The sequence below is a fragment of the Diabrotica virgifera genome, chromosome 10 (assembly GCF_917563875.1).
Source record: "Diabrotica virgifera virgifera chromosome 10, PGI_DIABVI_V3a".
Taxonomy (NCBI): domain Eukaryota; kingdom Metazoa; phylum Arthropoda; class Insecta; order Coleoptera; family Chrysomelidae; genus Diabrotica; species Diabrotica virgifera.
Window position 1 is genome coordinate 133,966,101 of NC_065452.1, and position 16,839 is coordinate 133,982,939.

The 16,839-nt window shown below is 32.3% G+C and overlaps 1 protein-coding gene across 1 annotated transcript in view; it reads right to left on the bottom strand.

The window, feature by feature from the left end:
* Positions 1-3,762: 3,762 nt before the first annotated feature.
* The window catches only part of LOC114345852 (ralA-binding protein 1), a 37,250-nt gene continuing 24,173 nt past the window's right edge, over positions 3,763-16,839 (bottom strand). Inside the window, exon 7 of the mRNA XM_028296660.2 lies at positions 3,763-13,253. Coding sequence (XP_028152461.1) covers positions 12,636-13,253 — 618 coding nt within the window. The 3' untranslated portion in view covers positions 3,763-12,635. The remainder of the gene's footprint in view (positions 13,254-16,839) is intronic.

Below are 16,839 nucleotides of genomic sequence, written 5' to 3' on the forward strand. Positions count from 1 at the left end.
TACCTAAAGCACTAGGTTTCGATGTAAACATCGAAAAACAGCGTTCTGCTTCAGATGTTGATATAGGAATAGTGGTAACTAAAATACTTAAAAGTTTAATAGTTTCTTCAAATGTGCTTTTTAAACCTTCCCTCTACAATAAAACCGAAAGCGAAACAGCCCCAGAGGTAGTACTTAATTCGTCTCGCTAATACAGTAACTACTTCCAATTCAGTTTTAAACCGAGTTTTGCTTAAAAATTAAAATTGTCTCCATGTTTCATTAAGAAATGATTCGGAGAACTGATGCTTATAAGCAGAAAACTTCTCCGACATAAATAAATTAGAAGCAACTAAATGTCTGGAGAAGGTAGGCCTTTGAAAGATCTGGTACTTTGAATAATATGAACCTTTAAGTCGTTGTCTAATTCGGCGCTAAAATTGACCAGCTCCTTAAATATGCCTCTATTTTCTGAATTTTCTTTTTCGTCGTGACCTCTTAAAGCTACCTCGAAAGCTCCACAACACCTTATAACATTTGTAGTTTTTTTTTCTAGCGAAAAACCACCAAAATTTTTTTTAAAATACTAATCTTTATTGTCAATTAATAAATTAAACTTAAGAAATAATCAAAATATTATCAAAATACCCACGATCATGATGCACTAAAAGTTTAATTATAAATACAAAAACTTTTTAACGGAAAATATACATAATAAAAGCGACAAACCAGCACGTAAAGAAACTCAAAATAAATAGACCTGGCTTCATACCCTCGTGCCTGGCACAGAGATTCTAATGTTAAGGTCACCGTTAAGGTATACTAATAGTCCAATATAGCTCTTTCTCTGTCACTTACATAGAATGTTCGTAAAATCTTTCTCTCTTTAGTTGTGCCAGTACTGACTTCGGCGCGAAGGAGATTCTCCTGTCGAATACTCTTCGCTGTCGGCAGGGATTGTATGCGCCCATAGTTGCCATATTTTATATAATTTATGAAGATCAAAAGAAATACACACAAAAAAATTAACAGGAATTAAAAAGGTTTGAAGATAAAAAATATGTTTATGGATAGTTAGCAAGGTAGTGCCATGGCTCTATGGCACTACCTCACGGGCCGCCACTGGTATAAGTGGCAAAAAATAAATTTTGAGTAAACACCGTTCAAAGTTGAGCCTTTACTGTAATTGCCATGATTTTTAATGCTAGTTTTTCTTTTCCGGTTTAGTAGCTGTAGGCATTATTATTCTTAGTTGTAACAAAAATCATACTTTTATTAACTTTACTCATTTTGGAGCTATTGAATAAAAAGAAGTAGGTATTTGCTTTTACTTACAAGTATTTAAGTATTTACTTAATACTAAATAAAGTCATTTCTTTAATGCTTTATTCAATTACTGCACTCTGGACCAAAATTAACCGGCCACCTTAAAAATAGGTCATTTTTGATGTCTTATATCTCCTAAACCTGTTGTCCGATGTAAGTGATTTTTTTAATGTTATAGCCTTATTCCTTGACAATATCGTTATAATAATATTGTTGCTAAACAGGTAAATTTTCATTGTATACCGGGTGTACGAATCAAACTATGTTTTTTTCTTAAAGCTTGCATCACCCTGTGGAAAATTCTAGCATTTGTAGAATACTGAAATTAAAACCTAACTATAGCCTCATGCTTTCTCAACATTTTGTTGTTTGATTGATTCGCTTATGTTGGATAATAAAAAAGTTAGGTGCTTTAACAAATAGACATGTTTTTGGAATAGATGAAAGACTGATAAGTTTGTACACACATGTTTTTTTATCAATACAGGGTCTTTTTAAAAAATTTTGGCAAAGTTTAAGGGGTAATATGAAAAAAATAATGACAATTTTCTTTATAAATACATGTCCACAAATGCGTCGTTTCCGAGATATGGGGTGTTGAAATTTTTCTGACAAACTGACGATTTATTTATTACTTTCAAACCGGTTGAGACATGCACATAAAATTTGGTGGGTTTTAATACGTAGTGATTAAACATTTTTTGGTATGCAATTAAGCATTCAATATTCACCACTAGCGCGCATACGAGTAATATGATGGCTCCTATTACCCGTATGCGCGCCAATGGTGAATATTATATTCGTATTTGTATGTCAAAAAATATGCAATAACTACGTCGTAAAACCCACCAAAATGCATTTGCATGTCTCACCCGGTTTTAAAGCAATAAATAAATCGTCAGTTTGTCAGAAAAATTTCAACACTCCCTATCTCGGAAACGAAGCATTTGCGGACATAAGTTTATAAAGCAAACTGTCATTATTTTTCATGCAGAATTACTCCTTAAACTTTGCCAAAATTTTTTAAAAACACCCTCTATTGATAAAAAGCATGTCTAGTTGTTAAAGCACCTAACTTTTTTATTATCCAACATAAGCGAATCAATTAAACAACAAAATGTTGAGAAAGCATAAGGCTACAGTTACGTTTTAATTTGAGTACCCTTCAAATGCTAGAATATTCCACAGGGTGATGCAAACTTTAAGAAAAAAACACAGTTTGATTCGTACACCCGGTATATAATGAAACTTTATCTGTTTAGCAACAATATTATTATAACCATATTGCCAAGGAATAAGGTTATAACACTAAAAAAATCACTTAAATCGGACAACAGGTTTAGGAGATATGACATCAAAAATTACCCATTTTTAAGGTGGCCGGTTAATTTTGGTCCAGAGTGTATGAAGTAAATACTTAAATACGAGGAAGTAAAAGCAAATACTTATTTTTATTCAATAGACCCATTTTTAGGTTGCTAAGTAGCACTTGTGACCCTTTACTTCTAAGAAATGCATCATAAAGGTAAAACAGCTAAAAAGATCTTTAAGTAATTTTAAGATCTTTATAGACATTTATTCTTTACCATAACACTAATACATAATTGGCTTATGATTCATCGACATCAGTGTCTTAATAGTGATCCGTATCGTCATTTTCGACTTCTGCTTCTTCTGAGTTCGCTAGTTCACCAGCTTGTTGATCATCATGTCGCAGATGTGTGAAAAACTCATGGTAAATTGGAGCGGCGTGCTTAATAGGCGGCCTACTGTCAATCAGTACTGGCAAGAGATCTGGCAGAACTGCAGAATTTTTGTCCAGCTCGAGTTGGTTTCATAGATATCTCACTAAACTCTTATATGCTACCTCCAGCTGTTTTCTTGCAAAACAGTGTTAAAGGTTTGTCCTGCTGAAAATGTAACCATTGCATACTTTGTATTCCACTTACGCTCTTCTTGAAGTATGGCGCAAGTATTTGAAAGCCTAAAAAATCTTCATTTTCCATCTGCACTGTAAAGATCTTTCTACTTGTAGAAAGCTCCATCCAATGTTGAGGTATATACAGGTCCTTTTGCGGTACAAGCACACTTGTATCCCTTCTCTTCCAAGCTCTACTCATAGTTGGCTTGGAGGTTAAGTAACTTGGCGCTAGAAAGCAGCACCTGTTCACCGACTTATCGCTTAGATCTCTTTACCACCAAATAGAATGAAATATTTCCAGTTCAGTGGTGCAGTTATCTCAATATTTACAAAAATTTCACTTATAACCCTTTACTTGTAGGGCCCTCATTTCTTTCGCACTTTCTTCAAGCTCCATATAAAGTTCTGTTATGTCTCTTGCTGTGAAGCTCAATTTCGCTTTAATACAAGAGCCCTGAGTCTTAAAACAGACTCTACGAGAAGAAAACAAATTTTGGCACAAAAGTGTATGTATGGTGTTTTAAGAAAAAACAATGTTATATTTCTTTAAGATACGTTTATTCAAAATGATACAGGGTGTTTCATTGGGAAAGTAACATACGTTAACTGTAGAAAGAGGACACTTAGCCGGTCTCAAAAATACCATACTTACTAAGTCTTACTTCATTAATAACAAAGATACTGGGTGTTTTATCTATTTTGCCATTTTTTATTTGGTTCATAACTTTTTAACCACACTGTATATTTATTTTATATTTGGCACGCAAATATTATTTAAGGTGTACAATCAATTAATTTATTTAAAATTGTAAAAAATCCAGGTCCGGATTAAAAAATATATGAAAAATGTTCCTACCCAAAAACAACACCCTGTACATTATTTTTTTTAAATAGATTTTGCATTTGAAAAAGGATGAAAAACTAAATTTGGTGGTATACTTTGAATTGTCGGCAAAATGATTTTTCTGGTCAAATTTTGAATTTGAATTCTGAAATTATGTGAATTTCGAAAGCTCGAAGTAGAAAAAAAATTGAAATATGACTTACAACTTGTTAACCACACTGTATATATTTATTTTATATTTAATACTGAATATTATTTAAGGTGTCCAATCATTTAATTTATTCACAATTATAAAAAATCCAGAGCCGGATTAAACAATATTGGAAAAATGTTCCTACCCAAAAAACACCCTGTGCATTCATTTTTTTAAAATGGATTTTATATTTGAAAAAGCGATGAAAAATTAAATTTAGTGGTATACTTGAATTTTCGGCAAAATGATTTTTCGGGTAAAATTTTTAATTTGAATTCTGAAATTATGTGAATTGCGAGAGCTCGAAGTAAAAAAATTAAAATGTGACTTAATTCTAATTAATACCATTATTAATTAATCTAAATTAATAAAATGTTAACATTTTGGTATTTTTTCATTCTGGCGACAAATAATTCATAACAAATATTAATTAACGAATAAATAATAAAGAGTCCATAAAAAATACATAATTTTAATCAACGAACTATCTTAAAAATTAAAAAAAAACAGAAAAATAATTGCTAAAAAAATAACTTTTGGATATCTAAAATCCAAAGTTTATAACGAGGAAATAAATAGTAGGGAAGAATAGAATGAAGAAAGAGCAAGACTTTGTCTTCAACAAGATGGTGGCCATTTTGAACAATTACTATAGTTTGTAAGTTATTTTTTGGAATTTTTTTTTATTTATAGTTCGTTGATTAAAGTTATGTATTTTTTGTGGACTTTTTATTATTTACACTGAAATGTTAACATTTTACCAATTTGGATTAAATTAAAATTAAAATTAAATTTAAATTAAAATTATGTTATATTTTAATTTTTTTACTTCGAGCTCTCGCAATTCGCATAATTTCAGGATTCAAATTCAAAATTTTACCAGAAAAATCATTTTGCCGAAAATTCAAAGTATACCACTAAATTTAGTTTTTCATCCTCTTTTAAATGCAAAATCCATTTAAAAAAAATTAATGTACAGGGTGTTTTTTGGGTCGGAACATTTTTCCAATATTTTTTAATCCGGCCCTGGATTTTTTTATAATTGTAAATAAATTAATTGATCAAATAATATTTGGTGTTAAATATAAAATAAATATACAGTGTGTTTAACAAGTTTTAAGTCGTATTTTATTTTTTTTTCTACTTCGAGCTCTCGCAATTCTCATAATTTCAGAATTCAAATTCAAAATTTTACCAGAAAAATCATTTTGCCGAAAATTCAACGTATACCACTAACTTTAGTTTTTCATCCTCTTTTCAAATGCTAAATCCATTTAAAAAAATTTAATGTACAGGGTGTTGTTTTTGGGAAGGAACATTTTTCCAATATTTTTTAATCCGGACCTGGATTTTTTACAATTGTAAATAAATTAATTGATTGTACACCTTGAAGAATATTTGCGTGCCAAATATAAAATAAATATACAGTGTGGTTAAAAAGTTATGAACCAAATAAGAAAATGGCAAAATAAATCAAACACCCAGTATCTTTGTTATTAATGAAGTAGGATCCATTAGGTATGATATTTTTGAGACCGCCTAGTGTCCTATTTCTATAGTTAACGTATGTTACTTTCCCAATGAAACACCCTGTATAAAACATTCAATTATATAACAACATTGAATTTTTGTTGAATCTCTTAAGTAGTAAATATAAACAATATCAAAATGTTCTGCTTTAGATCGAAAATACGTTATACAGTTCCACTTAACATCTTCGGTTATAATCACAATATATTAAATCAGAATAAGATTTAAAGATATCACAAATCAAGTATAAATAAATAAGTATTCAAGTACATTAAGGAGTATTTACATACATATATTAAATACATATATAAAAAAATAATAAAATAGAGAGAGATCACACACATATGTAAAAAGTTTAGTCTGTATATTAAAAGTTATTTGCATATCAGACTTTCCTAAAAGAGAGACTACAACAGAAATGGTTGGTTCAAATTAATATTATCATACAGGGGGCTGTTATTATATTACCCATTTATAATAAAACAATAGAATAGGAAAATTTTAAATAAATCAGCTAGAGAACATATTATGTCAGTCCTTTTCTTCTATTTTTTGATACTTTTAGAGGTTTTAAAGTTATTTTCTACGTTTAAGTTAGTTACATATGCAAAGTCTTCTGAAATATAGATGCAAAGAGCCAAATTGTTGTTGTGTAAGTGCATATCAAAACGAATTATATAATGTATCAAATGTGATGTCAATGAATTTGTTCTATTTAGAAATATGTATACAGGGTGTCTCCGAAAATAGTGCGTTCCTTAAATGTATAGGTAGAAGGCACCATGTAGAACAAAAAGTCTTATAACATTTTTTTTTAAATTGATCCAGTTGACCAAAAAACGAAAATACATTTTGATATGCAAATTGAAGTCTGGCAACAACGCGCTACTCAAAAATCTGAAGATTAAAAAAGTAGGTTTGTAGGTCAGTTGCATCTGGTAGGTAAAATAATGTAAATATCAACAAAACCCATATCCATTATTTTGCAGGTAGGTACCTACGATGTCAACAACCCCAAAAAATCACACCTAAAAGTAAATAAACAAGGGGTTATTAAGTTAAATTTCCACAGTCACAGCAAGTTCTTCTAGGCTACGTTGCCATGTCATTCAAATTTATGAAAATAAAAATTCACTTATATGGAGAACAATGTAATTTTTTTCTTGGAAACGGTTAACTTTAGAAAAAAATGTTATAGGACTTTTTTGTTCTAAATTGTGTATTATATCCATATCTTAAAGGAACGCACTATTTTCGGGGACACCCTGTATAAGAAACATATCAATAGTAAAAAACAAAGAATATAGACGTGAGTAGAAGGGTAGTGCCCTGTAACGTTTTAGCATAGGATTTTGTGTTCCCACTGAGTAGGTGCATAAACCTGACTAGACTAAGAGCCGCTATAGGTGAAATTTCTTAATCATTTTAGGCACGATGGGACCCTATAACTTAAATAGTAGAACCTAAAAGAAAACGTTTGAACACTGTGCCGTCACTTTTCAGTGGCACATGCGTCGACAGTGGCGCATCAAACTTTCCACTTATGGACGGGATAAATAAATTAAAAGTTAACAGAACTTACTAACAGAATTAAATTTTTTTTATTTTTTTAAGTTCTATGTGATTAACACATAGGATTCATCGTGATTTTAACCCACCACCCCATTCCCCCTGCCCCACCATCAAAAACTTCATTTTTCGTTTTTATTTTTTTTTTGGTGGGATACAATCAATTTTAAAATTTCAAAAAATTCACACGCATAGTTGAGGCTTTTATAAAACATGCCTATTTTTTATAGACCCATAGGTAGAGTGTACATAACCTCAAAAAATTAAAAGAAATTTTTTTTTTCAAAAAAGCGTATAACTTTTTTTGAGGAATAGCTGCCGGTCTAATTTTTTCTTAATCTTGTGTGTTTTATCAAACACTATATTTTAAATTTTTTTCAGATTTTTCTGTAAGTCTCCCCACCTTCAAAAATCCGAAAAACTGTTTTTTGGGGGGTTTTGGGGGATTTTCCCTATTTTATAGACTTAATATATCAAATCAATTTTGTTTTTATAGGTTATATGTAACTTGAAGTAACTGAGTTCTTTAGAATATTTAAAAATCAGAAAAACACGTTCAAACCCCCCAAAACCCCATTAAAAAACAGTTTTTTGGATTTTTGAAGGTGACCAACGTTACAGAAAAATCTGAAAAAAATCAGAAATATAGTGTTTGATAAAATACACAAGACTAAGAAAAAATTAGATCTGCAGCTATCCCCAAAAAAAAGTTCTATACTTTTTTTCAAAAAAAAAAATTTAAAATTTTTTTGAGGTTATGTACACTCAACCTACAGGTCTATAAAAAATAGATGTGTTTTATAAAACCCTTAGCTATGCGTGTAAATTTTTTGAAATTTTAAAATTGATTGCATCCCACCAAAAAAAAAATAAAATCGAAATATAAAGTTTTTGATGGTGGGGGCAGGGAGAAGGGGGTGCTGGGTTAAAATTACGATGAATCTTATGTCTTAATCACATAAAACTTAAAAAAATGAAAAAAATTAAATTCTGGTAATTAGGGAGGGTATTTTTTAATTTATGTATCCCGTCCATAAGTGGAAAGTTTGATGCGCCACTGTAGACGCATGTGCCACTGAAAAGTGACGGCACAGTGTTCAAACGTTTTCTTTTAGGTTCTACTATTTAAGTTATAGGGTTTCGTCGTGCCTAAAATGATTAAGAATTTTCACCTATAGCGGCTCTTAGTCTAGATGACTACGGAGCTTACGCGAACTCACCACCGCCCGCATCGCGGCCGCAACATCCCTCGTCAACAAGCCTGCTTTGAAGTGACGAATAAACGTGACCATATGTTCCATATAAAAGCTTCTTCTAGGAGAGTATACAGGGTGTCCCCGAAAATAGTGCGTTCCTTTAAGGCAGCGGTTCCCAACCTGGGGTACGCGTACCCCTAGGGGTACGCAACGACCTGGTTGGGGGTACGCCGAAAATATTTGGTAATGGCGGACTTTATGTGTTTGTCGTAAGTTACGTGATAAATCATTACGTGATTTTATGTTCAGTTTACTTTTTACTTGCTTATTGTGCGTGTTAGTTTTTGACTGATTTGTAAACGATTTAACTGTAATCAAGAAGATGGAAAAGTGGTTAAAAACTGGATCGCTTAAAACAAATCAGACTGATCCGGCAAGTCAGGTGCTTAGAAAGCCTAGTACGTCCCGGGACTCAGCAGCAGAACATTCTTCTTATGTGAGTACCAGTGATAGTAAACCTCAGAAATCTAGTACTAGTACTGGAACTTCCTCAAAGAAACGAAAATATTCAAATGAGTACTTGAAATATGGCTTTTTGTTTACTGGAGAGGAGGAAAGTAAAAACCCACTATGTGTTGTTTGTGGAGAAGTTTTAGGTAATGGTAGCATGAAACCTTCCTTACTTTTGCGCCACCTTGAATCCAAAGACGCCCAGCACAAAAATAAAGAAATTACCTATTTTGAACGACTTTCAAAAAATTATGGGAAAGATGGCGTGGTTTCTTCTTATTTCGCATCAGTTAATAGAGATAATGAAAATGCTGTGGAAACCTCTTTCAAAATTAGCTACCATATTGCAAAAAGCGGTAAAAACCACACAATAGGTGAGGATTTGATAGCCCCTTGTATAAAAGATGCTGTTCAGTGTATGTTTGGTCAGGACTTTGTTCGTAAGGTGAACTCCATCCCGCTGTCAAACAACACATAACAGTTTCACGGCGAATTCAAGACATTTCTAAGTACATTGAAGAAAAAGTTGTTCAGCAATTAAAAGACAGTGATTTTTTTTCCATCCAAGTTGACGAAAGTACGGACAATACTGTACGGACAACTGCCCTAACAATCTTACTTGTTAATGCAAGGTATGTAAATCCCAACAAGGAGTTTGAAGAAAATCTGTTGCTGTGCCATGCATTAACTGAGCGTACTACAGGGGAAGATGTGTTCAATGTGATTTATAGCTACTTCTGTGAAAAAGAAATAGACTGGGGTAAATTGTGTGGTATATGCACTGACGGAGGAAAATCAATGTCTGGCATATATATCGGTCTTCAAGGGCGCGTAAAAGAAGTGGCCCCACACGTAGCATGGAGCCATTGTTGCATCCACAGACAGAGTCTTGCAGCCAAAAAGTTGCCGTCTTCTTTGAATGATGTTCTCAATGAAGCAGTTAAAGTAGTCAACTTTGTTAAAGCCAATGCAACAAACTCCAGACTGTTCAAAGTGCTTTGTGAAGGTATGGGTGGCATTCACTCCACGTTGCTTTTGCACAAGGAAGTAAGGTGGCTATCTCGCGGGAAGGTTCTTACAAGACTTTTTGAGCTCAGACATGAACTGCAAGTATTTTTGAAGAGCATCCTTTTTATTTAGCCTCCAAGTTTCATGATAGTGACTGGCTTCAAAAGCTTGCTTATTTAGCTGACATTTTTTCTCAGACCAATAAACTCAACTTAGAGTTACAGAACAGCTCAATTACAGTATTCAAAGTTGCTGACAAAATTGAATCCATGCTGAAGAAAATTGATTTTTGGAAAACCTGTATTCAAAACAATCAAGCTGAAGTTTTTGGCACGCTTCATGATTTCTTGAGTGACAATAATCTGCCCATATCTGACAAAGTGAAACATCAAATAGTGACACATTTGACAAACTTGAAGGACTCTTTTAGAAAGTATTTTCCTAAACGAGGTGACGGAGAGAACTGGATTGCAGATCCTTTCAATGAAGAAAACGTCAAGACTGCTACATTGACCGTTCATGAGATGGAAAAGCTCCTAGAACTTTTAAGTGACTCCTCCTTGAAATCCGAGTTCAAGAAGAAACCCCTTGGACAATTCTGGGTGAGCATTAGGGATGAATATGGACCCTTAGCCACAAAAGCCCTTCTGGTTTTACTTCCTTTTACAAACACAGAACTAGTTGAGAGATCGTTCTCTTCCTATGATTTCATTAAGAATAAGTATAGGAATAAGCTAAATGCAAGTCCTGATTTAAGAGTGTAGTTATCAACCTTTGATATTGATTTCAAAATATTATGTGCAACAAAACAGGCCCAAGGGTCACACTAAAACAGTTTTGACTTGTTTTAAGAATAATTTTGATTTTTTTTTTCAATAAACTTATTTGCTAATTCTAGTATGTTTTTGTGATAAGAAATATTGTATTTACTTTGTTATTATTTTTTACAGTTGGTATTTAGAATTTACTAAGTTTACTAGAAATATATATAGGCCTAATTTTGGAACAATAACTTTATTGTCAAATAAAAGATAAAAAAAAACTCTTGCGTAAATATTTACTTTCCATGATTAATGTTCTTGCAACTTTTTTTTCTTGGGGGTACAATTTGAAATACATTTATCTCAAGGGGTACGGCAGTGAAAAAAGGTTGGGAACCGCTGCTTTAAGGTATGGATATAATACACAATGTAGAACAAAAAAGTCCTATAATATTTTTTTCTAAAGTTAATCGTTTCAAAAAAAAATTACATTGTTCTCCATATAAGCGAACTGTTATTTTCATAAAATTAACTAATTTGGCATCACTTTACAAGAACTGTTTGTGATTTAGTTTATTGACACCACAAATGTAGGTCAGACAGGTACACCTGCAAAATAATTGTACAGTTACGGTCACTGAATAGTTTACACTTTAATTTTTATATTGTAATACTGCAAAAATAGCAGTGTCGTACGGATTTGATAAATGTCGAAAGTCAAAAAATTTGAAAAAGTCAATGCTTGTCAAAAATTTCAGAAATGTTGAAAAATAACATAAAACGATATCAAACTCCTCCAAAATGATTCGAATGCATTTGAGTGATGCGCAAAAAGCAAGAGCAGTTGCCAAACTCGAAGAAGGTTGGTCACTAAGGCAAGTTGCTGCAGATTTAAACGTGAGCCATATGTGCATATGGAAAATCAAACAAAGATGTGTTTATCAATATTTATTATAAAACATATTTAAAATAAAAGGGTATTTTAAAACCAGACTTCCTTATTTTCGTTATTAATATCATAATCAAGTTTATTCAAAAATACTTTTTCTATACTTTTCATTTTGTTAAATTTTGTAAAATATATTATTTATATTTTGATTTTTTAATTTTAATCAACCTATTCTGGGTACACCACTGGTAACGTCACTTTGACGTAAAAGGTGCGTTTACACGGGGTAAAAATTTAAAAAATCGGCTCCTAGATACGTAATCCTGTAAACTATTTAATGACCGCAACTGTACCACCCCATGTTTGAAAATCCAACAAAACAAGAATTTATTTGTTTGTTTAGGATGAAGACAGGGTTGAATGTAAATACTTATGGCTAAAATGCTGCAACTATTTTTGAATTGTGATTGTCTATGTTTAGATTTTTGTATACATAGTTGTCAGATTTCAATTTGCATACCAAAATGTATTTTGGTTTTTTAGCCAAACGGTTGCATTTAGAAAAAAATGTTATAAGACTTTTTTGCTCTACATGGTGCCTTCTACCTATACCTTTAAGGAACGCACTATTTTCGGGGACACCCTGTATATTCTTTGGTAAAAATATGTTTTTTCTTAATAATTCAACTCTAAACAGTACATGATGGCACCAATAAACAACAATTTAAGCCCTTAGTTCAATTAATTAATGAAAACTTATAATTGACTGATAACCAACAAAAAAAATTACATACAAATATGACAGAATAGAGTGATAGTATTAAATTTGTACAAAAACAAAGCATTAGGCACATGTTTTTTTCATCAGTGTATGTGTGAAAAATGAAAGATCATGATCTTAAGTACACTCTACACATTCGAATATTTACCACTTTCAGCTAACTTCAACTGTGCACTCAATTCTATGCACAATTCTTTTTGCTCAATAATTTTCCGAACAAGATTGATCTTCTTTATTTGTAAAATTTTGTTTTCGTTTTGCAGAAGTATCATTATTTGATCTAAGCTGTCTTGTTTTGGTATAACTATTTTAGAAACATTGCCTTTATTTGCACCAGCCTCGAGTTTTGCCTTCGAAGATTCAATTTCATTTTTTTCTTGTTGTATGTCCTTCATCAATTGTTCCTTTAACTGAATGAGACCATTTCGCTTATAAGTAAGCAATACAATATCATCATCAAACAAAAAATCATTTTTTTCAACAGCTGTATCTTCCCCGCCAGTCTCAGTTTCTTCTGGTTGTTTTTGCTCAGGTTTAGCTAACTCCACACTTGCTTCTGATTCAACCAGGGATAAAGCAGTTTGGGATTTTATTGAAGAAGTATCCGAGTGAGCTACTGTTGATTCAGTCGGTTCGTTTACAGGCACCGCATCTAATTCCTTCTCAGTTTTTTTATCTTCCAAACCATTATCTTCATCACATTTTTCTGTACTGCTTTTTATTCTTCTCACTGTCTTCATCTTTCTCTGTAAAAATACAAATTATTTAACATCGTATTTATATTTACCAGTTAATATTGATCTTGTAAAACTTTTGACAAAATCCCAAGAGAAATTTTTTTTATTTTATTTATCAACGGGCAATCACCCAATTAAAATACAGTATAAACATTAATCACAGGAGATTTATAATCTAACCTAAAGTAAATTTAAAAATTTTAATCATACAAACTAGGAACATTAAACAACAAGCATTAACAAAAAATGTACAAAACACAAGGATATCAAGTTATCACACACAGTTTTTAAGCTGAGCTTTAAATTCATTTGGAAAACTATAACAATCTAAACCTTCCGAAACCGTTAGCAAACCTAGGTGTTCTGGACATGAAGGAGTTGTGTCCGTAGTTATTGCGATGGGGTCTAATGTAAAAAGGTTGATTTAGCCTCGTTTGTCTACTGGGAACATGGAGGCTAATTTTCTCCAATAGTTGAGGACCAAAATTATTGGAGTGTAGTATATTATAAAACATTGTGAGATCCTTATGCATGCGTCGGATTTGGAGAGAGGTTATGTTGAGAGACTTTTCTATATTAGAATAGTTAATTTCATCAACCCTCTGGTTTTGTTTAAATGCAACAAATCTTAAGAACTTGTGCTAAACTCTCTCGATAGCTAGAATACGGGTGTTATAGTGTGGAGACCAAACACATGAACAGTAATCTAGGTGAGGTCTAACAAGTGAACAATACAATATTTTTATGGATGGGATATTTAGAAAGTCTTTAGCACAACGTTTGATAAACCCTAAAAGTTGAAGTGCTTTTGAGACAATAGATGAGATATGGGGGATGTAGGATAAGCTGGAATCGAGCACAACACCTAGGTCTTTTATCTGAGATACAGAGTGTAACGGACAATCCTTAATAGTATAGATATGATTTGTAGGAGTTCTATTTCGACCAAAAACCATTAAGTGACACTTTTTAACATTAAGTTCCATTCCGTTGCTATCACACCAATAGCTCAACCGATCCAAGTCAGATTGTAATTTTTGATAGTACCATCATTCTCGATTTTCAAATATAATTTTAAATCGTCAGCAAACATTAGGAAAAAAGCAAAGTGGAAACAGGAGGAGGGGGTAATATCATTAACATAGATATTGAATAGAAGGGGTCCCAGATGTGACCCTTGTAGCACTCCTGAAGGTACCTTAATTTCAAACGATTGAAAACCCTGAACATGTACTATTTGTATTCTTTCAGATAGGTAGGATAATAACCATTCTAAAAGTTCACCCTGGATACCCAGACCTCTCAACTCATTGATTAAAATCTTGTGATTTACCCGGTCAAACGCCTTTGTAAAGTATGTGTATACAACATGAACCTGGAAGCCACCTTCAAGAGATTCCACAAGGAAGTCGGTAAATGTCAATAAATTAAGTTCAGTGGAGCGGCTAGAGAGAAATCCAAATTGCTGGTCGATAAAACAACCTTTTAAACTTGCTGACAAATAGTCACACACAAGGCTCTCAAAAACTTTGGGAATAAAACTCAGAATGCTAATCGGACGATAATTGTTCACTTGAGACTTATCTCCATATTTTAGAATTGGGGTAATAAAGCTAGTTTTCCAGTAGGCTGGGAACATCCCTGTCTTTAATGACAGGTTAAAAATGTGAAAAAGAGGTCTAGAAAGTAAAAAGCTTAAGTGTTTAAGAAAAGAAGGTGGAAGACCATCTGGACCTGGCCCCTTGTTGCTATTCAAAATGGAAAGTTTTTCATATATAGACGAAATAGAAATGCCAAATTGAGATATAGTAAATTGTGATAAGTTGATGTCACTAGAAACTAAAATATCCTGCAAAACACAATCTCTATCACTATAAGTTTTTGAAAAATATTCAGCAAACAAATTAACAATTTCTTTACCAATAGAACCAGTGATATTATTATAGTGTACAACTGATGGTATATTAGGCTTGCTATTTTTATTACTAACAAATTTCCAAAAATTTCTAATATCCCTGAGAGATGATTCAGTTAATGCAATGTAATCACAATGACATTGTTGTTTTAAGTGATTACATTGAGCCCTTAATGCAGAAAACTCATTAAAGGGAATTTAATTAAAAAGAATTTTTTAGAAAATTTAGTCCTAGATTTAGTACCAGTAATCAGCGTTTCTACTGTCTGATAAAGGTTAACAGAAGAGGGTTTGATAGCTTGAAATACAGCAATGGGGCCATTAAAAACTGCTGCTCACAAAAGATGCAGACTTACATTTACCCGTGAACACATCAATTGGACAATAGACGATTGGAAAAAAGTATTGGGTACGGATGACTGTAAAATATCAATTTATGGTAAAGAAATGAGTCTGGACCGGCCTTGATTCAACATCTTTGTCTAGAGCCGCATTGGACAGAGACAGATTTGCTAGTGTAGTCTATAACTTCTACCAAAGGAGACAGCGCCACAAGAACAAGAGAAAAAGAAGAGAAAATCCTTTAAAATGAGAGTTTGTAAGTTATTTTTGTTAATTTCTTGCTTAGGTATTGTAAAAATAGCTTCAAAAGTTGATTTTTTGAAAAGTATTAATGACTTTCCTAAAAATGCAGACAAAACTTGAATTTCACGTGAGAATGGGGACAATATCACAAGTATTCAGCTATAAAAATTTCAGGAAGTTTCACTTAATAGTTATTGCAAAACTGAAATTGTTTATCCCAGAAAGCTTTTATCTACAATGTTATTATGCGTAAACTATTGGTTTCTACATAAATTCTGAAAGCACTTTTAGTAACACATTACAAAAGTACTAAGTAAACAACATATTAAATCAATACTCAGACTAAATCAATACACAGAAAAAATTATAGGACCATACCAACAGGGCTTTAGAAAAGGAAGATCAACAATAGATGCAATACACGTACTGACACAAACAATTGAACAAAGCTATGAACATGACATAGAATTACACATAATATTCATCGACTAAAACGACTTAAGAGTTATGGGAATTCGAAACTGAAAAAAAAAGACTGAGAACCGAAATGAGTGGAGAAAAGTAGTGACGGAAACGAAGACACACCAGAAGCTTTGAGGAGACAGATTAGAAGTGGACTGATCCCCCATGTCTTAACGGATCATTAAAGTGAAAAACAGCTATAACTTCCACGGGAGTGTACAGCTTATATACATACATTCATCGACTTCCAACAGGCCTTCGACAGCATATACAGACAACAGTTATTAAAGGAAATGAAAAAAATGAAGATACCGGCAAAATTAATAAGACTAACTAGAGTGACAATGAAAGACTCAACAGCAAAAGTTAAAACAAATGAGGGCGATACAAACGACATCAAAATAGAACTTGGGGTAAGATACTATTTAACTATTTAATAATATTTAATAACTATTTAATATCGCTCTAGAAGGAGTAATTAGGGACACAGGGCTGAAAAAAAGACAATTATTCAAAGCTCAACACATTTATTTACCGTATGGCACCTGACACATTTACATTTACATATATTTTTTATATTTTCGCGAACTAGCTCTACACCCCAGCTCAACACAGATCATAGGATATGCGGAT